Source organism: Hipposideros armiger, unplaced genomic scaffold (genome assembly GCF_001890085.2).
Source record: "Hipposideros armiger isolate ML-2016 unplaced genomic scaffold, ASM189008v1 scaffold_678, whole genome shotgun sequence".
In the NCBI taxonomy this organism is placed as follows: Eukaryota; Metazoa; Chordata; class Mammalia; order Chiroptera; family Hipposideridae; genus Hipposideros; species Hipposideros armiger.
Window position 1 is genome coordinate 479128 of NW_017732028.1, and position 24048 is coordinate 503175.

Consider the following 24048-nt stretch of genomic DNA (forward strand, 5'->3'; position numbering starts at 1 on the left):
GCCTTCACCTTTCATTTCAGTCAAACTCAAACCTCGTACTTTATATAGTTCATCCCAAATTCTTTCCTATCCAAGAAAATTTCCCAAAGTATGTCAGCGTTTTTCTCTAAAAACGTAACTCATACTATCCTTCCTATTCATATGCCAGGTGATTGTATATTTTTGTCTTACAATTTTTTTAACTTTTTATTATTATATATTTTTCATCACTCTGTGTCTAGATAGATTGTCCATCTTTTCACTCATGAATGGTAAATTTATGCTAATTAATTGATCAGTATTTGAAATTTAATAATTCAACTATATTTTGAACCAATAAAAATAAAGCAGATATTTATGTGAACAAATTTCCTGTGGATCAGCAATTGAAAAGTTCTTAAATTTTTTCTTGAGGTTTTAAAAGAAAAATCAGGCCTGAATTAGTTTCAGAGAAAAATAATCTTGTGAAAATGAAGTTCATATTGAATATTTGAGAATTTAGAGATTTGGGAATAGTATTTGTTAGAATTTAGAAAATATAGTAGAAACCATATTTCTACTTTTTCAATATGGTTGAAATTTAGTGTATTGTGACTTTTGCAAACTTAATACATCATGAATTTAAGTTTAATCCTAGTATAACATAGCCATTATATTAGAGAGAAGATTTTTTCAGTGTGTTCTAATCTTAAGAACCAACTGGGAATTATGTGTAATGTGAATACAGTAGTTTCTAAATTGCTGTAGCTATGACTTCTGGTTAAAAACGTGTTTTTCACATCCACACGTTATCCTTAGTTTTTTTGTTTTGTTTTGTTTTTTTTCTCTCATATTCAGTATTTATATTGTATTAAACTAAAGGGACTTTTAAGTTTTTTAGAGTAGATTTTTTTAATGTAGTCTAAGATTAGGAAATATGTGGTATGTATAAGATTTTATAAAATCTTGTTTATTCTTTATTGAAAAAGATGATTTATCCACAATGTTGAAAACAAAATAATAAATAACAGTTCATCTGACTTAACTGTCTGCTGGAACTTTCAAGCAATAGGAGTCCAGGGTGTGTCCAATATGGGTATTAACATGGATAGCATAGTTATGGGGCTAAAAAAAAGATGTGAAATGTAAGAGGCCAATTAAAGTGAAAAGCTAAAAGGCAGATATCAGTGCAGAAAGAGGAAAATAAGTATAAAATTTTGTCCAGGCCACGCCTTTTCTCAGAGTTGTTTCTATTCATGTTCCTAAGGAACAAGATTTAATAAACCAATGTGTAAAATACACAAAAGGGGCGAGTGCAGAAAATAATTGTATTAACAACTAGATCTGATTGGACATTTCAGTGGAAACAAATGCAGTGTCTGAGGTCAGTAAAAGTCAGAGGATTTGTGACAATGATAAATTATTTGTAATAATCACTGCAGTGATTTCATTACCTTTAATTCTTTCTGAAATTGTGTTGTGTATCTTTTCCCTCCAACTTCTTGTCCTGCCCTTCCAGAGGCTCGCCCTATAGAGAATCTCCTTTGGGTCATTTTGAAAGCTATGGAGGGACCCCCTTTTTCCAGGCTCAGAAGATGTTTGTAGATATACCTGAAAATACAGTGATACTGGATGAGATGACCCTCCGGCACATGGTCCAGGATTGTACTGCTGTAAAAACTCAGTTACTCAAACTGAAACGTCTGCTGCATCAGGTGAGTACATAATGAACATTTTTGGCTCTGATATTTTGAGTTGCAAGATGGATTGACTTTACTTTAAAAAAAAAAACAAGAAAAGTTAATTGGCATTTTAATGTCTATTTAGATTTCTGTAGAAATAATGCTTGTAAACAGTATAATACATAATAGAAATTTTTGTGAGAGAAATACATGGGACTTTGCATAATGGTTTCAATAAAGTCCTCAACACTTATGAGTTGTGTGATATTTGGTAAGCCAACCTCTCTGCTTCTGCTTCCTCACTTTTATAGTAGCTACATTGTACAATTATTTGAGAGAATTAGAAATGGTAGTTGTAAATTGAGACATCTGATGTCTGAAACATAGCAGACATTTAGTCATCAGTGACTGCTAATATACTTGTAATTTCAGCTAAGTGGGAAATAAGAAACAACGGTTTTACTTATATAATCACAGTTATATAATTTCACTTTTGTTTAAAACATTCAAGTTTACTTTCTCAGTCATCCCTCTTTTTTTTTGAGAAAAATCTAGACTCATAGCAGTGATATGACTTGTCCAAAGACACCGGGTGAGCTGATGGTTGAATCTGGCTTCTGATCCAATAGTATTTTTTTTGTTTGAACATTTAGCACTTACAGACAAAGTCAGATGCATCACAGAAAACTAAGGAATAAAATACTAATTTGAAAATGTGGATATCTGTTATTGAATTTTAAATTGATAATTTGTCTTTTGTAGGCTAGACAAATTTAGCTTAAATTATGGCTGAGAAAGAATGTTCTGGCATCTCTGCACAACTTCTTTTCTGGGTTATCTTCCTGAGGGTTGTATATTCTAGCTTCTTGGGACCAGGGATCAAGTCTTAGAATTTCTGGTTGCGATCAGAATACTCAGTAAAGGCTCGTTGAAGTTACTTGGTTATGGATTTTTTGGACTACTCTCCTCCGTTCTTGTGGATGTTTAGCTACCTATTGAAAAGAAACTTTTCTGTGCTAAGACTGAGAGCAAGAAAGTGGAGGATACTTTTTGTATATGAGATTCTTGGATTCCTCTCGAGACAGAAATTCCATGTTTGAAATATACAGACTTTGAGCTTCCAATTTAGTTTAACTGTAACTGAGAGTTAGATTTGTTTAAGGTATTTCTCTCTTCACCAGTCTAGGGAGAAGATTTTCTGATCAGGAGCTTCAGAGTCAAAGGAAGGAGGAGGTAGAAAGGGTGGGAAATAGCTAAAATATGTTAAGTGTCTTTGAATTAGTCTTTGGACTAGAGAGCTATACCACACACCCTCTTTTGTGCCTGGATTCATTGCCCTGAAACATGAAGCCTGATTAAATGTCAGCTAATAAGACCACACCACCTCTAGTTATGATAGAAGTAGTATAATTCAGGAAACAGTAGGTAAATTGGTAACCAATGATAAGTTGGTTACCAATTGTTTATTAAAAATAATAAACAATTTTTTGAGATACTTTATGAAAAACTAAATCTCTTAATGGCTTTCTGTCATTATGACCTCTGAAGCGTTAGGCAGTACACACTGATCAAATTGACTTTATTTATGCAGTGACAACAAAATTATGAGAAGAAAATTGCGAAAAATTTTTAGGACATCTTTAAAGTTTCCCAAAATGTTAATAGATGTTAAAGGCTGAATGAGTCCAAGATTTCAGGTAACTGCTTCTTAATTTTTTCCCTTTGAATATTACTAAATTTAAAAAAGTAGTGTGATAACATTTACTTGGCTTAAAAATATTCACATAGTACCCACAGGCTTAATGAAAAAACAGTATTTCTATCCCTCGCCCCACATCAGTCACCCTTTTCTGATCTGAACAGGTTACTGTCTGAAGCATCTCTTGAGCTGTTGTGCAGGGACTGTTGTTATATTCTGGGACTGGCTCCACTTATTTCCTGGATGATATATCTTCTTTTGGTTTAGGTTTACTCCCTCATTTTGCTAAAGCTTATCTTTAATTTATTCCCTAAGAGGGCAAAACGATGGTAAATTTTTTTATTGACTACATTACTGAAAACCTTTCCTAGCTACTCTCGTTTGATTGATATTTAATAGTTTGGCTGGGATGGGAGTGAGTTTTCCCTTAATATCTGAATGCATTACTTTTCTGAGATCTAGTTTAGCTACTGAGAAAAATCTCCTACATTTGGATACATTTTACTTTGTATTTTGTCTGTTTTAATCTCTGGGAGACTTTTTATCTTTTATTTCTGGCATTTTGATTTTATTTCTGGCATTCTGCAGTTCACAGGAATGTGCTGGGATTTGAGTTTTGTTGTAGTTGTTTGTTTTCCACTTAATGTATGGGTAAATAGTGGGCTTCTTGGAGAGTCAGGTATTGTGACATTTCCTTACGTCATTACATGATTTTTTTTTGTTTTATCTGTTTTTTCTGTATCTTTCTGGAATCCTTGGTAATCACAAACTAGAACTTCTGAATCATTTCTCAGTCTTTTACTTTTCTTTCATATTTTCATTTTCTTTGGGTTTTATTGTGTTTTATAGTATATTTCTTCAACTTCATATTCCATTTCTCTGTTTCTGTTGAACTACTTACCTTGGCAATCATATTTTCAATTTCCAGGAACTCTTTATTATGTACCAGTTCTTATGCATGTCATTCAATTCTTGCTTTGTTAAAAACTATTAAGTAGAGTGTTTCTGTTATGTTCAGATTTCTCAGGTTCTCTCTCTAAATGGTCATTTTGTTCTTTATTTTGTTTTCTTTTTAGAAACTTCATATAGCTAATGATTTTTGTTGTTCATTAATATTTAGGAGCGAGGAACTAAAAAGTTGATTCAGGACTCAGCACAGGAGCTGGCTTATCAACTGGCTGGTTTTGTTTCACGGTGATTGATGGACATTGGTGGAGCCTCAGTACCTACACTAAGTGGAGGATTTTTCCTTCTGAGGTTGTTTCGGTTTCTTCAGAGAAGAAACCTGTGTGATTTTTTTTTTTTTTTTGCTTGGAATAGAGGTGAAAGACTTGGGAGTCAATTCTTGGCTTGTGCAGATTTCCAATCAACTCCCACATTTTTAATCCTGACAGGTCAGATACTTAGCTGTGTCTGTATCTAGCATTTTGATCCGCTTTGGGGTTTTGCAGGGCAAATTTTGTCCATATTCTCCATCTGCACATAGTGTAGTTGTGTCTCCCTCCAGACCTCCCAAATCACTTACTAAAGTTATGCCCCCTCCTCAATTCTCTTCATCATTGCAGTTTATGTTTTTAAAATTTCTTGTCATTTAGTATAGGTTTAAGAGAAAGAGAAGATAAACACATTTTTAATCAAAAGCCCTCCCCTCTTCAAAATCTAGAGAAAATATTTTAAAGATTACTTTAGTTGTGTGATTGCTTCCTTGTAAAACTTCAGTGTGTTACAGCTCAAAATTTGATTTAATCCTTGCACATTGTTCTTGTGTGCTGGATTTACCAGTAGAGAGGTAGGGGTTTGCAAGTGTAAGAATTTAAATAAGCACTGGCAACCAGTATCTGCTTGGGGCTATACATAAGGGATTGGTATTATAGGGAAGAGTCATCTTTACTTCAGTAAATTTGAAGCCCTACAAGATAGTACTGAATACTAGTTCAGAAGGAAGAATGTCCACATAGAAAGAGGTAATTGCGTAATCTCTTTTGTTCTCCTCCAAGTGGCTTACGTCAAGGCAGTTTTCCTTCAACTCAGAATTCTTGTCCTAGATTATGTTTAGCAAAGTTTAGTTAGGCAATTTCCCTTATAAGATTGAATTACCTTCATATAAGGAAACTAAAGAGAAACCATTAATGAAAATATAAATAGAATAAAAATGATTTCTACAGCTGGATTCTTATTGGAAACAAGTTTATAGAACTCCTGAGTATTTTACATATAAATGTATAACATTTCTATTACCTAGTACTCGATAAATGTATGTTAAATTGATTGTAATCAAACAATTTTGCAAGTACCTTATCTGCCTTAGTTGCTGGTTGACTCTTAATCCAGTGGCCTTTCATTTCTGTCTTTGTTTTCTTGATCTCCAGGACCCAATCAGGAAGCCCTGCTTGATAAGGACAAATGAGAAGCCACCTTTGCATTTTCCTAGACTTCCCCTTATTGTCTATTACCAGTTTGAAGGGATTGCCTTTGGAATTAGCCTGGGCTTTCTAGAGAAAAAGAACCGAAAGAGGGAGGAAGAAAGGGAGAGATGGAGGGAGGGAAGAGAAATTGGCTCACGTGACTACAGAGGTTGAGAAATCCCAAGATCTATAGTTGGCAAGCTGAAAACCTAGTAGGCCTGACGGTATAGTTCCAGCCTGAGTCTGAAGGCCTGAGACCTAGGAGAGCCAGTGGTGTAAGTTCCAGTATGCGTTTGAGTTCAAAGGCAGCAGAAGACCAGTGTCGCAGCCTGAAGATGGAGAGAGTGCATTCTCTCTTACTCCATTCCACCTTTTCTTCTATTCAGGCCTTCAGCGGATTGGATGAGGCCCGCCCACATTGGGGAGGCATTCTATAAGTCCGTGGATGGTAGTTTTGGTAGAAGCACTGGGAGCAGGGAGGCAAAGCCATATCCAGAGTAAGTGTCTGTTCCAGCAAGGACAATATGTGGCCCTTTCCATGATGGAAGTGGTCCAGTGTAATCAGCCTGCCACAGGTACCTGGCTGACCATCCAGGGAATGATGCTGCATTAGGGACTCTGCTGCTGGCAGGTTAGGCACTAAGCAGTGACTGTAGCCAGGTCAGCTATGTTGCTGGGTTCATGTGTAACCTCCACTCCTGTCACATTGCTATTTTGTTCATGAGCCTATTGTGTGGTGACGGGGTTAGTTGGGGAAAGAGGCTGATTGGTGTCCACAGAATTGGGCATCCTATTCACTTGATGATTAAAACCCTCCTCGGCTGAGGTCAGCCTTTGATGAGCATTCACAAAAAATATCTTTATATTTTTTGCCCATTCAGAGAGGTCTGTTCATATACCTCTTGCCCAAATTTTCTTGTCACTAATTTTTCAGTCATGTTTCTTCTAGGCCCCTGACCATTCAGTCAAACCATTGGCCACAGCTTGTGAACTAGTACATAACAACACATCTGCCCATTTTCCTTCTAAGCAAAGTGAACAGCTGGATTCACTGTTGGTTGTTTTGCCCACTGGGAGGATTCCTTTCACTGCTGTTCTTCCAAGAACCCCAGAAGGGACTGTGCTGCTGTAGCTGTCCACTTTCAGGTGTGTCTGCACACCATGCAGAGCCGTCTGTAAACCATACCTGCATCTTTTCTTCTTGTCAGCTGATCAGAGGGAACTCCCCCATGAGACCACAGTGCAGGCCGAAAGAGAGAAGGCAGAGTAGCAGGAGTGGGGATCATGGGCGTTTGAGCCACTTCTGCATGTAACTTACTTGTATCCTCAGGGCCTGCTTGGCCCCATCATGTCTACACTTGCATTTGATAATGGAATGTTGCTGTGCACACCCAACTTTATGACTTTATGTGTCGGATAATACCCAGTATGTGATGGGCAGCTCTGTATTGGTAACTGGGTGGCCCAAGGTTAAGCATTTAATTACTTCTGGAGGACCCAGGAGCAGGCCAAGAGCTGTGTCTCAAAAGGAGAGTAGTTCTCCACAGAGGATGGCAGGGCTTTATTCCTAAGGGCCTGCACTGACTGAGGTTCACCTATGTGGCCTGCTGACCTCTCCAGACAGCATCCCTCTCTGCCACTGCCATGTCAGCCTCCATTGGATCTGCTGGATCGTGTGACCCAAGCAGCATAGCAGCTTGCACAGCAGCCTGGACCTGTGGCAGCACCTCCTAGGCCCCCCTCAGACCCAGCAGCTATTCAGCTCACTCGGTAAAGGGGCTGGAATAACACACACAGATGACGGATGTGTTGCCTCCAAAATTCAGAGGCCCACAAGGTGGTGTACATTTCTTTTGGTTGTAGGAAGATCCGATACCACAACTTACCCTTCACCTTAGAGCAGCGGTTCTCAACCTTCCTAATGCCGCGACCCCTTAATACAGTTCCTCATGTTGTGGTGACCCCCAACCATAAAATTATTTTCGTTGCTACTCTAAAACTATAATTTTGCTACTGTTATGAATTGTAATGTAAATATCTTTTTGTTTTCCGATGGTAATAGGTGACCCCTGTGAAAGGGTCTTTTAACCCCCAAAGGGGTCGCGACCCACAGGTTGAGAACCGCTGCCCTAGAGGGTATATCTCAACATGCCAGTGGTCCCCACTCCTCCTACACTGTCTTCTCTCTCTACAAACAGTTGTTTATTTTGTATTCCTTTTGTGTTCCTGGCAGTAAGGGTAAATTGATGGTTGGACAGTGCTATTCAAAGTAGCTTGTACATGAAGTGCTTGTTATTGGTCCATTGAGAGTTCAAGTAGCTGTTGCCAGAATAGAATGTGACATATTTCATCCTTGTTCCACAAATTCTTGCTACCAGCGAAAAAAATTGAGCCAAGCCAAACTGTGTTTAGTGACTACTTTTCTTGATTTATAGTCTGGTGCAAACTTTTTATTATGTCACAGATAGGAAACAGTTTGTGGATGAGAACTGATCTGGGATCAAACTGAATAACACTGGTGTAAGATACTGTTCTTACCTGTAGAAGACAAGGCCAGGGAGTGAAAAAGATGTTACCAAATATAATATCAGAGGTACCTTTATGTAGTATGCAAGAGAGAAAAAATTGCTCTGGGAAATGAAGATGAAGAAATTCGCTGTATACCATTATAGGGAAGATCTGAAACTGGACGTTGAGCTTATCAGGTGAAGAATTTTGGGGAACTCGGGAATTAGCATGAGCAAAGGTGCAGGTTCTTTTTTTTTTTAAAAGATTTCATTGGGGAGTCCGGGGAAGGGAACAGAGAAGTTGCTGTTGTTTTTGTTCTTCAGTCTAGTTGTGGAGGATGCTGCTTCACTGGCCCAAGCTGGCACCATCATTGCGCTCTTCCCGGGCGAGGCAGATCAGTCGCCGGCTTCTGGACGGCCGCTGTCTGCTCACGCTGGCTGCCGGCTACACACGGTAGCTTATGGCAGCCCACTGCAGCAGGGGACTGCAGCCCATGCCGTCGCCGGCGATCCACATTAGCCCAGCTCCATGTTGAGCTGTTGTTCAGCATCTTAGCTGTGGAGGGCAGTGTTACTGGCCCTCATATGGGGGATCCAAACCGGGGCCCTCTGGTATCCCAAACCAGTTCTTAACCAACGCGCCACTCGGCCGGCCCAAAAGGTGCAGGTTCTTGAAAGCTTGAGCTGCACTTCTCAGTGACAAAGGAAAACCCATGAGTACCTAAGATGCTCAACAAAGAGAAAACTAGATAAACCATTGCTCAACTTGATACACTTTGAGGTGACTATTAATACAACTTCTTACCTTAAAAATGCTTATTAATAGGAAAGAATTAAGCATTTATTCTGCATTTATAGTGGTATCTACATTTTACTAACTAAAGAAGCCCCTGATGAAAGATAATTCAATTTTGCTGAAGAATGCCAGCAAATAAATGTGAAAGTGTGGTAGAATTAGAGAAACATCATTTTATAAACCCTAATAAAATTTCTGCTTTATGCCAGGATTATTAATTGTTATAACCAGTAGGTGAATGTGATTGGGTTCCCAGACTGTTCATATAGTGGCAAAGTAACACATATAAATTACTTTTGGTTTGCAATGCAAGAGAGACACACGTAATTGTTCATTGGAGAGATCAAACTGTCATTACCCTAATCCAGTGATTTGTTTTCCCATCACTCATGAGTTCAGGTAGCCAGATACTATTGCGTTGTCGGAAAAGTCATGACATATTTTTTCTGTTTTTCGTTGGAAAAATGCGTCATGATTTTTCCAACAACCAAATATATTATCTTCTCATATGATTCAGAGAATTATGTATAATATGAATATACATAATTCTGTACAATACACAGCATTATGCATGATATATTCTAGCCAAAAACACTTATTTTTAACTCTTCAAGTCATTACGACTTCCTTTGACAGGATAAATAGAAGATAGAAGGGTAAGAGAGGAAGGAACCAGACAAATTCAGATTATTGGAAATTCTGTAGGAAAAATAGTAATGACTAGCTGGTTAGTGTCCTAAAAAGTTGGTGCAGGGAGGTGACAGTGCTACATTAAAAGAAACTTAAAAGGACAACTAGATGTAATATGAGATTCTGAACTGGATATTGGTTGGACAGATCAACTGCAAAGGACATTTTGGGTCAGTTGTGGAAATTTGAATATGGCCTATGTATTAGATAAGGTAGAAATTTACTAAAATGGAAAGATAGAGATTGTTGACTGAAGAAAGCAGGCTATAAAACAGTATGTGCATTATGATCATATATCTTTTTAAATTGAAGTTTACTAGGGTGACAGTGGCTAGTAAAAATACATAGGTTTCAAGTGTACAATTCTATAATATATCATCTGTGTATTGCATTTTGTGCTCACCACCCAGAGTCAAATCTCCTTCCATCACCATATATTTGATCCCCTTTACCTTTTTCTACCTTCCCCCACCCCCCTTTTCCTTTAGTAACCACTAAACTGTTGTCTATGCCTCTGAATTTTTGTTTGTCTTGTTCCTTTGTTGCTTTCAGTTTTACATCCCATATATGAGTGAAGTCATATGGTTCTTGACTTTTTCCACTTGACCCCTTTTGCATAGGATGATCATATATAGGTATTTATCTATAGATACCTATGTATCTATATCTCCAGAAGGATATGCACTAAGGTGTTAGTAGTGATGATGCCTGGATGGTGAGAATGTGACGTGTTTTTTTTTTAATCTACATTTTCTAATTTCTAATTTTTGCCAATATATATTTACTGTTTTGGAAAAAATATATTGATAAGTATGTGTCCTATTGAAAGATCAGTTAATAATTGGATAGAGAAAGAGGTAAGGATGATTTAAGCTTCGGGCAGATCATAAAGGACCTGTGTTCCACAACAAGAGCTTGGGAGTTACTCTAGGCAATAGTAAGCTAGACGAGTCACATGGTCAAACTGGCCAAAGTGGTATTTTAAAAATATTACTTGAAAGGATTTGTGGAAAATAAATAGCAGAGAGAATTACTTAAGTCATAATATTTAGGAGGCTGTTGCAGACGTCCCGGTTTTAGCCTAAAGTTGTTAAATTTAATTGCTTTGAAAATAGTTGAGTTTTGGTGCTCTCTTTCATGCATGTGTCTTACAGAGTTGTATATGTAAAACTTTTATATAGTGGTCATACAGTGCATGTTGGGAATTCTTCTAGGTTCCCTAATACGCATTATCTGTCGTCCTTGAAAAGTTGGTGACACTGGTTTCATCTCCTGATTGAAGAAGTTGAGGCTCAGAAAGCTAATTAGTGATAAAACAAGGACTGTTTACTCTGGTCTTCGTGAGTCCAAGCCCTTGTGTACACAGTGGTATTCTAAGAGATACCTGGGGGCACAGCAGGGAAAGGAGCCTGGGAAGGCATCCTCCAGCACACTCCTTACCATCACCCTGCATCCCTCAGACAAACCCAGAGCAATGGCGTCTTTATTTGATTAAATAGGCCTCCTCTGTATTTAAAAGTTCTCTTGAACAAAGTTCTCAAATTGCACACAAATAAAACTTAACAATCATAAGCCATGTATTTGGCCTTTGATCTACTTTTTGTCCTTGTTATACACAGCTCAAGGTCACTTCAGAGTTTAAACGGCACTTCCATGTGCCTTATTTTCTTCATCACAGCAACACTGTGGGATGGGGAGGACAGCAGTAATCCTATTTTAATGGTTAGAAAATGAGACTTCCAGGTTTAACTGCATGTCTCAAGGTCACCCTGTTGCATACTAGCACAGAATGTATTTTAAACCCAGAGCTCTTGAAATATTTTAATTTAGTACTTCTTTTAAAATTTTTTAAAAAGAAATTTCAATTACAGTTGACATTTTTAGTTTCATGTGTATACCATAGTGATTAGACATTTATATAATGTACAAAGTGATCACCCTAATAAGTCTAGTACGCATCTAAATCATACATAGTTACTACAATATTGACTATATTCCCTATGCTGTATTGTGGTGTCTAAGGATTTTAAATAAGAACTTTCATCCAGATCTGAAGAATATGTGGACATGTAGAAAAAAAATTTTAGTGGTATCTTGTCTCCTTACTTTAATCCCCTACATCCCATTTCAAACACTTGAAGCATGTTTTGCATATAGACAAGGGTACTGTTCATAAATGTCTATTTCAGTGAAGTTTTATAAACTGAAAATACTCATGTAGCAAGAAATAAGATATTACCAGAACCCCAGAAGAGAAGCTCGTTCAAGTCACTACCCCACATTTCTAATGGTGACTGAATGATTTCTGAAGACATAGATGTGTTTACCTGTGTTTGAACTTCATGTAAATGAAATCATATATATTCTTTTTTAAAGTTTGGCTCCTTTTGCTCAATATTATGTGTGTGAGCCATCCATATTTTGCATTCATTCTCATCGTTGTAGAGTATTACATGATGTGAATATACCCCAATTTATTTCATTTGTTCTACAGTTGATAGGCATTCAGACAGTTTTCCAGTTTTTGGTTGTTATTATTGTGCTGCTACAGTATTCTAGAATATTTTGGTGAACATGTGTGTGCATTTTTTGTTGGGTATATACCTATGAATAGAATAGATGGTATGTAGATAATTCAGCTTTAGTAGATATTTCAAAACAGTTTTTCAAAGTGATCATACCCATCCATTTTCTTCCAGATCATTTCATTATTTTCCCTGTTCACTTTTATCATATTATCACATTCAACACCTGTTTTGACCTTGGAATAGGAATTGAAAAATCTAAGGTAGAATAATGAAAAGAGCTTGATGATACTTTTTTGTGACATTTTTTGGGAGATTACAGAATACTTAATTTGATAATCTGTACCCTGTCTACCTGTTTGGAGGATAAAAATAAAGAAGTACATAATAGTGTTTATTAAACTAAAGTGTGATACACGAATGTTTTGTTTTATTATTTCCTCTCCCCTCCAATGTTGAGAATAAACCAGTAATTTCCCCCCACATAATTCCCTCCCCGCCCACTGTGTGTGTGTGTGTGTGTGTGTGTGTGTGTGTGTGTGTGTGTGTGTGTCTAGTGGTAGGTGGACGAATATTTTAAGCAGCGGCAGCGTTCTGGCTGCATGCACTAAGAGTTAAGGAGCTGCTGAATGACTGCCACTTGATGGCAGAGGACCATGGAAAAGCCAGGGAACTCATGCTTCTGTATCCCCAGACTGTTCTCATTACTGCGGTGGGGGGAAGGGGTAGGGGGTGGGGAGAGTTTATGAAACATACATAGAAAGAACATACACAACATGAGGGTACAATGTAATGAATAAGGTGTTTGCACTCAACTACTCAGGTTAAGAAATGACACGTTAAGAAGCTCCCTACATTCTTCCTGCTGCAGTGCCTTCCCTTTCCAGAATCTAGCGCTTCCTTTTGTTTTTCTGTTAATTTTTAACCACCTATGTTTATATCCCTATGAACACTCATTTTGCTTCTTTCAGAACTTTATGTAAATGGTATTACATTATAAGTATTTCTTTGTGACTTGCTTCTTTCATTCAGCAAGGTTCATTCATATTTATGTTTAGTTCAACTTCATTAATTTTCATTTCTGTACTGTTCTGTGAAAAAACAATAATTTTGTGTCTATTTTACTTTTGATATCCACTTTGTTTCCTTTTTTTTTTGCTATGACACACAATACAGATATGAACATTTCCCTGGTACACATGTGCAAAGATTCTTTGGATATAACTAACTAGATGTAGATGTGGAATTTCTGAATCATGGGGTATGAAAATATTCTACTCTAGAAACACCAAACTTTTCAAAAATTGTTTTACTCTCCTCAAGTAGTAGATACTGTTTTCCATTGTTCCACATCTATGCAACACTTGGTATTTTCCAACTTCTTAATTTTGGTCATGTGATGGGAATATAGTGATTTAATTGCAGCTATATTTTGCATTCCCTGCAAAACCTCAATCTTAAAGTGGCTCTTTGCGTGTTTATGTAAAGTTTATTGTCTGGTCATGTCTTTCATCAGTGTGCACGTGTGAACTTGTGTGCTTTTTTTGTCTGTGTGATTTAGACGGGGTTTTTTTGTATATTCTGGATGTAATAAGTATTTTGTTGGTTGTATGTGTTGCAAATATCTCTTGCTTTCTGTGGCCTGCTTTTAAAGTTTCACTCAGTGGTAACCTTTGATGAACAAAAATTCTCAACTGTAATGTTGCTGAATTTCTCAGACTTTTTTTTTTTGTGGTTGTGCTTTTAGAAATCCTCGTTCAAGAAATCTTTCCTTGGTCTGAGGTTACAAAAATAATCTCCTATGCCTTTCTTTAAAACTTAAGAGTTTGGACCTTTACAATTAAATTCCAAATACCTCAGAATTGATTTTGGTGTATGTAAGGTGTGAGATAGAGATCCCCTTTTATTTTCCATATGCATAATCGGTGGGTTCAGTAATAAAAGTATTAAAAGTCCGTTCTTTCTCTTTTGATATTCAGTGCCTGCTTTTTAAAAAACCAGATGCCCATTTGTTTGACATTATCCCAGTGCCAAGTTATATAATCTAACTGTTGCTTTTATAATAAGATTTGATAATCTATTATGGTTCCCTATCTTGTTTATCTAAAATTTCTTAACTATTCTTAGTCCTTTGCTTTTTCATAAAATGTCAGAATCATTTTGTTGAGTCCTATGAAAAACTCTTTTGGGATTTTAGCAGGAATAGCATTAAACTGAAGAACAATTTCAGGAAGAATTAATATCTTAGAATATTTAGACTTAGTATCCAAAAATGTGATATGTAAGTCCATTGATTTAGTTTAAATAAACTACTTTTTTCCTTAAAAACTTTACAGTTTTGTTAGATATATTTCTGGTACTTGAAGTTTTTGTTGCTATTGTAAGCGCTTCCATTTTCTAATGGAAGGTTGCTGATATACAGAAATGTAATAATAGACTTTGATTTATCAAGTTTGTATCAACTTTGATACCATTATTATGAATTCTAATAATTTATCATTAGACTTATTAGGAGTTTTTAATTTAGACAAGCATATAATTGCAGTAATAGCAGTTATGTTTTTCCTTTCCAATGTTTGTATTTTTCCTTGCCAGAAACTCTAGTATAACATTGGATTGTTCCTGTCTTGCTCCTGAACTTGACAAGTATACTTACAATGTTTGACTGTTAAGTGTGATATCTATTACATCTATTTTGATGATACCCTTTATGAGATAAAGGAAATTTGGTTTTTATTTTATTTTTTAATATATATTTTTCAAAACCTTCTCATTCTTAGAAAAACATTTCAACTACTTTCTTCAAGTTTCATGAACTTTTTTTCCTGAACCACATGAGATAAATTGCCTGCTGAAGCATATCACTCACAAATATTAAGTGTGTATTTCCTACTAATAAAGATTTTTTTCCTGTGTAATTAGTATTTTATAGGGAGGAATTTTGAAACCATGTAACTATCGTATTCCTTGTTGAATTTCCAATTTATTAAGTGATTTATTTATAAATTAGTATGCACTTGTGGTTTTTTATTTTTATGCAGTCAGTTATAATCTGGGGATGGAATTTATTTTGATGCTCAGAATTTCCAAGATTTGGCAATTGAGAACTCTTTCAGGGTGGCGTCTCTGTTTTTGACTTGTGCCCATTATTCTTTGAGTAGTTCCTTCCTTTTTTACAATACAAGATGTCCTGGGATTATTTAGCATTTTCCCTAACCCAACCCGAAAACAGCCATTTTTTTCAAGGAACCCAGTGGAGAATGGTGTTTAGAAGCCAAGATCTGGGGGGCTGGGTGTGCTTATTGCTCTTTATGCTGCTTGAGCTCTGGTAATCCTCTCCAGGTCACCCAATGTGTGGATGCCTAGCCACTTTGCTTGTACTCTGCCAGCCCACATCAGGCTCCCCATGTGTGTGTGCCTCCTCATTCTACTCATGCTTGAGTCTGGGATCAGTTGTTCCCCCACCCCTTTTATGGATGTCCTTTTCACTGTTTCGGGCTGTGGCATGCCTTGGTAAGCTCTCCACCCCACACTCCCTGCGTGGGGACATGTTCCTCAACCTAGGTTCTGAAACCCCCGGCAAGGCTGTATTTTATTTATTTATTTATTTATTTTGAGGGGAGTGGGGGAGGCGGAGACCCATCTGGCTCTTTCTCACCTGATGGCTTGTTCAGGAAGAGAAAGGGCAGTGAAAAGGAAAGAAAGCAAATTGAAAAATATATATTGACTTTAATAAGGTAGAATTTACAATTAAATGAAGTATACTCGTTTTTAAGTGTACAATTTGAGTTTTGATGAATATATACAGTTGTGTAACCACCACCACAATCAAGATATAGAACATTTCCATAGCTGCTAAAATTCTCTCACTTCCCTTTGCAGTCAGTCCTCTCTCAAACCAGCCCAGGCAGCCTTTGTTCTACATTCTGTTACTAAAGTTTTATCTTTTATAGAATTCATATCTAAATTGGACCTTCCAGTATATGCTCTTTTTGTTTCTGGATTCTTCGACTCACCATAATGGTTTTTGATATTCATCTGTTGTTTGAGTATCAGTTCATTCCTTTTTATTGCTGAATAGCTCTGCATTGTACATATATGTACTACATTTTATTTTTATCCATTTACCTTTGATAGACATTTGAGTTGTTTTTAGTTGTGGGCTAATTGGACAATGCTGAATATCTTGATATTAATGTTGAAAATTAATAAGAATAACTGTAGTTTCAAAAATTAGAATTTGAATTTAGTCCAGTTCTACCCCTTGTTTGTTGTGTGGTGTTGGACAAACTACTTAAACTTTGTATGCCTAAATTTCCTTATAAAAGCTACAGAGATTATAATAGCTCCTATCTCAGGACTTACAAAGAATGCATTAGGAAATTCAGATAAAGTACTTACGCATAGTGTCTGGTGCATACAAAGCAATTAATAAATGTTAGCTATTACTAACAATAATAGCAACGACAATATAAAAACGTGATGGTCAAAGGTTTTTAATTGCTTCTATTGCTCACAATTTTATGTAGCTGCCCAAAAGCTAATTTAATTTACTTTAATATTCATTTATTGTTAGTATATCATTCAGTATACTTTATTAAGCACTTGTTAAGTACCAAGGATTATGGTTGTAGTGAAGATAAAAAGAAAGAAAGCAAAATTCTCATCCTGTACTTAGTGCGTTGTTCTTAAAACTATTATTGGTTAGTGGGTTTTGAAATAAATTTTGTCCATTGTAGCTATAATTTTTTTCCTAGTAAAGTAGACTGTTATAGAAGCCATTAGGGGGCATCACATGTAACAAGTACAAATATTGTTTTGTGAAGCTTGTTTTTAATGTGGTATCTGTATCTGTATCTACCTGTCCATCCACAATCCATCCATCCATCCATCCATCCTTACATTCATGTATATGTGTATATATGTGTGTGTGTGTGTGTGTGTGTGTGTGTGTGTGTGTGTGTGTGTACTTGGTGATGATACAAAATATATTTCTAATTGTGGGTCATGGTCCAAAATCAAACAAACAAACCTGTTCTAATAGATAAACAGTACTATATTCAAGATTCGAAGGATAATAAATCATAGATTTAAATTGGAAATAATCACTGTATCAGTAAAATATTAAATGATCAATAAATTTGTGACATTTTATAAAGAAACCTGCAAAACTTTTATATATAAAAGATTTAAATAAAATACATTCTGTAGGAAGACTGAGTATTATAAAAATTAACTTAATCCATGGATATGAATGGATATTAATTAACCAAGACAGCTACCTTGTAGTCTGGGAGGACATAACAAGTATTAAATAATTATAAGAATGATGTGTTACAAAGAGCAAAGGTACATCTCAGTATATGATTGGAACCATAGTTTTCCCCAGTACTGTTGATAGTACTGTTGAAAAAATTACAACCGCTGATCCATCAATATGACTCCAAAATTATTAGCACCGAAGACTAAAATATGTGTACATTGAGGACAAAAAGAAAAGGGAGGGGTGGATGCTTTAGAGCAGGATATAATATTGACACCAATAGAAATATAGAATAGAAGAGAATAGAAAACCCAGAATACAGAGGGTGCCAAGGGTGCCAAAAATATATATATACACATTTTAAGAAAGGAAAACTGTATTGAAATTGTAATACTTAATATATACCAATAACAAAAGATGAATACAAGTCACGCTTGACTTCTGCAAATACAAGAAGTGCTCAGAGTGGTTACCATCAACATCCAGACACTTCTGATTATGGTGAACTACTGCTTGAGCAATGTTGACCAAAGTGTCCACTTGTATACATTTTTTTGACACTCCCGGTATGTGCTGAAGTATCTGCTAAAAAACAGTTGGACACAAGGATTTTAAAGTAAATGTTGAGAAAAACTCTGTAGTACAGAAGCAATTATTTTCTTGTTTTATACTATAGTAAATTCAGATGTTTGAAAAGTTGAGTATTTTTATTAAATATAGAAAAATTAGAAGAAATTTACAACTAATATTTTTAAGTGTCAAAAGAAACCTATGGAAACATATCCTGATTCAAATATGTACAAAGTAAATACTTAGATTTAATTTAAAATCTAAACAGAAGAAATTTGTAAATAATATTTGCTTAGGATATTGTAGTTTATCCATCTATAACCATGTTAGTCAGCCTGAATGCGTCGTAGATTTTTCTCTTAAAAATGTCTTTGTCCCATCCATCTGTTAGGATCACCTCATCTCTAAAGCACTTACTGAAAATCAGGCTTTATAAGTCTGTGTTTTTTAAACCCTCTCAAATGTAGCTTGAATCATTAAATTTTAAATCCATAGGTGAATTACAGCATTACTCAAAAAATTCTTCTTAGTGCACATTCTAGAGTCTGTGTAATGTGATGAGATTTTTTATTCATATACTTTTGTTTTTAAAAAAGTGACATTGAAAACAACATGAAAAAGTCAATTTCTCCTCTTTTGCTACTCCCTTTTCTAGATGCCTCTTGTGATTCTGTTGTAGCATGTCTGAAACACAAGGCAGCTTTGTTGACATCACTGTTGATGCTTTTCAGCAGAGATGCTTGGTCAATGCTGCCAAACTTGTTTGTTAGTCATTTCAAGTATCCATGTCTATTGCAGCTGCTCTGGAACTCATAGGAAAATCCCAGTTTTTGCAAACTCATGGAAGAACCACCTGGGTAACATAGAGTTTATTATAGGGTTTTCCAGCAAGTTAATATGTAGAAGAATTACAGTATTAGAACAAAAGTTTACTTTTAAGCTGTATCAGAAATTAAAGCGGAAGATGCTTTGCTGACAGTAGTCCCCTAATGCTCTTAGAATAGAGGAAGGCTTATCTATCTTTCTGAATCTTTAATAAAATGCTGTGACATAAGAGTTAATTAACTTAAGGTTAACTGCAGTCAGAGTTCAAAAATCCTAACTTATAGAAACTGCTAAGGCACTTCACTCAGTAGTGCAGTCCAGAATACTTGGACAGTCAGTTAACTATGAATTGTGTATTTTTTGTGCAGTGATGTGTTGTAGTTCTATGTATTATTTTTGCATTTATGCATTTATTATGCAAAATACTTAGAACAGTGCCTAACACTGGTCATTAACTGTTAGCTTCTTACTATGTGTAATGTGAAGCATGAACATTGCATGCATGATTATTCAGTGTTTTTTTAAAAAGAGAGGGTTTTGTTTTTTTTCCATTTTTGTGGTTTGTTTCCCCCTATAATGCTAAAGAAACTTTTCTTAAAATGTTTCCTAAGTTTGACTTGACACTTAATCTTGGTCAAGGTTTAATAGAGAGTACTACCACTGGTTTGTGTCAAAGATTTTGGAGGAGAGGTAGTTTCATTAATTGATTCAATTAGAGATTATATTCATGGTCTTTAAGTTCTTGTGCTTTGATGGGAATAACAGCGTTTTTCTTCTTGATTTCCTAAATCTAGACTGCTAGACTATTAAAAAAATGAGAAGTTAATTTTTTTTATTTTTTGAAGCATAACAATAACTTAAAAACATAACTCCCAATTGTCTTGGGCTGTATTATAAATTTATTTTATTTAGAATAATAGTTCTTCAATTTTCAAAAATATTGGTTTGGTATTATGGGGCATTCATTTTTTAATTGATTTCTAACCTTAGTACATTAAAAATAAGGAATAATATCCATATGATATAAATTCTTTGGAATGTGTTGATATTTTCTTTGTGTCTTAAAGTAGGGGAAAGGGAAAAAACCTTTTCCTTAGAGAGCGCCATGTAGTAAATGTTTTAGCCTTTTCAGGCAAGAGGCAAATTTAAGATGTTTTATGTATATATTTATAAAATCATTTAAAATGCAACTATTTAAAAATGTAAAAACCATTCCTAGCTTATGGGCTGTAAAAAAAAATAGCCAGATGGCTGGATTTATCCAAGGACCATAGTTTGTTAACCTCTTGCTTAGAGCATTGTCAATTTTTGTGACTGTTCTATGTTTGTTTGAATAGAATGTGTATTCTCTATATTTTATGTCACAGTATGTCTACTATATTAAGCTTTTAAATTGTATTGTTTATATCTTAGTTATGCTTACCAAGTTATTGTCTTTGATCTGTTTCTGAGAGTAGTATTAATTTTCTGCTGTGATTATGGATTTTTCAGTTTCTTCTTTTGATGATGTCAATTTTTGTTTTAGTATCTTCAAGCTGTTTTATCTGCTGGTTCCCTTTCCTTGGATTCAGTTACCTGTGGTCAACCATGTTCCAAAAATATTAACACATTGTATGCGGGCATTTTCCGGCCAAATCGCGTCGTAACAAAGAGGTCTCTATACCTGAGTTAACTCCCGCGCTTTGGTATCACATTGTTTGTGGGAAACGAGTAAACTCGTCATTGCGCTTTAACTCAGGTATAGAGACCTCTTTGTTACGACGCGATTTGGCCGGAAAATGCCCGCTTACAAAGTGGTATAAAAAGCGCTATGACAAGTTTACTCATTTCCCGCAAACAATGTGTTAAATGGAAAATTCCCGACATTTTGAAAGAGAGAGACCCCATTCACATAACATTTATTACAGTATATTGTTATAATGTTACATTTTATTATCATAGTTAATCCCTTACTGTGCCTAATTCATAAATTAAACTTTTATCACAGGTAGATATAATATGTATAGGAAAAAAACGATATATGTAAGGGTTCGGTACTATCTGCGGTTTCAGGAATCCATTGGGGGTCTTGGGACATATCCCCCATGGATAAGGGGGGACTGTTATATATACGTTTTTATGATTGGTTCATCTTCTTGATGGATTTTTCTCTGATCACTAACTAAAGTCTTTGCTTATCCTTATTAATACTTTTCATGTTTAATTCTACCTTGCCTCTTCTGTTATAATAATAGTGCTATATCAGTTTTATTTTTCTTGTTATTGTTGAGATTTATCTGGAGTTTCTCTTTTTGTTTGCTTTGAATTTTTTTTTTTTTTTTAAAGTCAGGTCTCATATTAGTTTTCTAGGGCCACCATAACAAAGTATCACAAGCCGAGTGGCATATAACAACAGAAATTTATTCTCTCACAGTTCTGGAGGCCAGAAATATGAAACCAAGGTGTGATTAGGGCCATGTACTCTCTGAAGACTCTACGAGAGGAATCTTCCTTACCTGTGTAACTTTGGGTGGTTGTTGACAGTCCTGAACATTCCTTGGCTTGTAGGTGCATCACTTGAGTCTCTGCCTCCCATCTTCATATGACCTTCATGTGACGTATGTGTCTGTTCAAATTTCTTATGACACCATTCAGATTGGATTTTGGCCCACCCTAATCCAGTATGACTTCAATTAGATTACATCTACAAAGACCTTGTTTCCAAATGAAGTCATATTCACAAGTTCTGGGTTAGCATGAATTTCTAGAAAGACACAATTCTACCTAATACAATTCTATTGAGGCATAATTTATACAGTAAAATTCAGCCTTTTTTGTTGTACAGTTCTTCGAGTTTTTACAAATTCACATAATCGTGCAGCTTTTACACTCAACACCCCAAAGTTCCTTTTTTTTTCTTCTCCTTTTATAGTCGTTCCAACACCCCTTGCTGATTCCTGGCAGCTGCTGATCTGTTTTTTGTATCTGTAGTTTTGTCTTTTTAAGACTGTGACATTAGTGGAATCATACATAGCCTTTTGAGTCTGGTTTCTTTTACTTAAGATGAGTCATTTCAAATTCATTCGTGCTGCTCCATGTATCAGCAATGTGTTCCTGTTTATTGCCGAATAGTATTCCATTGTCTGCATGTACCAGTTCGTTTATCCATTTACCTATCAGTTGAAGGATGCGCATTTGTGTCACTTTATAGTTTTTGGCAGTTAGGCATAAAGCTCTGTAAACATCCTTGCACAAATTTTCATTTGTGCATGTTTTCATTTCTCCTGGGAGTAGGATTGCTGGGTACTATGCTAAGTATATATTTAACTTCTTAAGAAACTGCCAAAGTGACTCTGTAATTTTGTATTCCCACTAGCAATGAATGCAAGTTCCAGTTGTTCTGCATCCTTGCCCACACTTTGTATTGACAGTATTTTTCACAAGCCTTTCTCCTGGGTGTACACTGCTATCTCATTGGTTTTAATTTGCATTTGCCTAATGACTAATCATACTGAGCACCTTTTCATATGTTTGTTTGCCATTTGTGTATCTTCTTTGGTTAAGTATCTGTTGTTTTGCCCATTAGCAAAAATATTATCTGTCTTAATATTGATTTTTGATAGTGCTTTATATGTTTATAAAATATATAAGTCCTTTATCAGGTATGTAAATAATGAAACAAATGAATATTGAAAAAATGGAATTAGCTTTTTTGGCAACTGTGCACAATTGTGAGATAATGAAGTCAGTTAAACATCCTTAGACCTTCATTATTTTTATCATTTTTATTTTATCATTATCATTATTTTTCTTGTTGCTATTATTTTAAAAGTAGCTAACACTTTATAAATGCTCTCTATGAGTTAGGCACTATGCCCAGTATTTTACCTGAATTATTGCAAATATTTTCTCCCAGTCCATGGCTTCTCTTTTCATTCTGTTAATTGTTTCCTGTTTTTTTTTTAGATTTTTTTTTTTAATTGGGCAACTGGGGGAGGGAAACAGCGTTGGGGAATCAGGGATGGGGAACAGACAAGTTGCTGTCCTTTTGTTCTTAAGTCTAGTTGTGGAGAACGTCACTTCACTGGCCCATGTTGGTATTGGGATCATTGTGCTCTTCCCAGGTGAGGCAGTCGCTCGCCTGCCATTGGACGGCTGCTCATGCTGGCTGCCGGCCACTCATGATAGCTTATGGCAGCCCACTGCCGCCCCATTGCAGCCTATGCCATCGCAGTTGGCTCACGGTCGAACTGTTGTTCACCATCTTAGCTGTAGAAGGCGCAGCGTCACTGGCCCTTCATGTGGGATTTGAACTGGTGCCCTGCTGCTCAGAGCTGGCGTCCCAAGCCAACTCTTAACCAGTGCGCCACTCAGCCGGCCCATGAACATTAGATCTTTTATTGTTGTCTCACAGCTCCCTTAGTAGGCTCTTAATTTGTTTGTTTGTTTTTGCCAATCTTTTTTTTCTTTTCATTGTTTAAATGAATGATTTCTCTTGTCTAAGTTCACTCTATCATCTTTTTACTGACATGAGTCTTGTAAAATTTCTTTTTTTAAAAAAACACATTTTTTAAGAGGCATTCTGAGAACATTTGTTATTCATTAGGACATTGCCTCATCAATGCTGAAAATTTGGCAAACACTTATTCTTCACTGTCAATCAGCATTACCTATTGAACTTTTTCTGTATGCACATTCCTAGGCCCCACCCCTAGAGATTCTGACTTAGTAGGTACACAGTACAATAAATAAAGAAAATTAACTACATGCTGATGTCTCCCATTTTATTTTATTTTATTTTATTTATTTTTTATTTTTTTAAAGATTTTTATTGGGGAATTGGGGGAAGGGGAACAAACAAGTTGCTGTCGTTTTGTTCTTCAGTATAGTTGTGGAGGATGTTGCTTCACTGGCCCAAGTTGGCACCATCACTGCGCTCTTCCCAGGCGAGGCAGATCAGTCGCCAGCTTCTGGACGGCCGCTCACTGCGGCTGCTGGCCGCTCACGCTGGCTGCTGGCTACATACAGTAGCCCATGGCAACCCACTGCCACAGGAGCTACAGCCTACGCCGTCGCCAGCGACTCATGGCAGCCCAGCTCCAGGTTGAGCTGTTGTTCAGCATCTTAGCTGTGGAGGGCAGTGTCACTG

The 24048-nt window shown here is 36.1% G+C and overlaps 1 protein-coding gene across 1 annotated transcript in view; it reads left to right on the forward strand.

Annotated features, from left to right (window-relative positions):
- Positions 1-24048, forward strand: part of CCSER2 (coiled-coil serine rich protein 2) — a 200293-nt gene that overhangs the window by 94948 nt on the left and 81297 nt on the right. The window contains exon 6 of the mRNA XM_019626458.1: positions 1478-1673. Coding sequence (XP_019482003.1) covers positions 1478-1673 — 196 coding nt within the window. The remainder of the gene's footprint in view (positions 1-1477; positions 1674-24048) is intronic.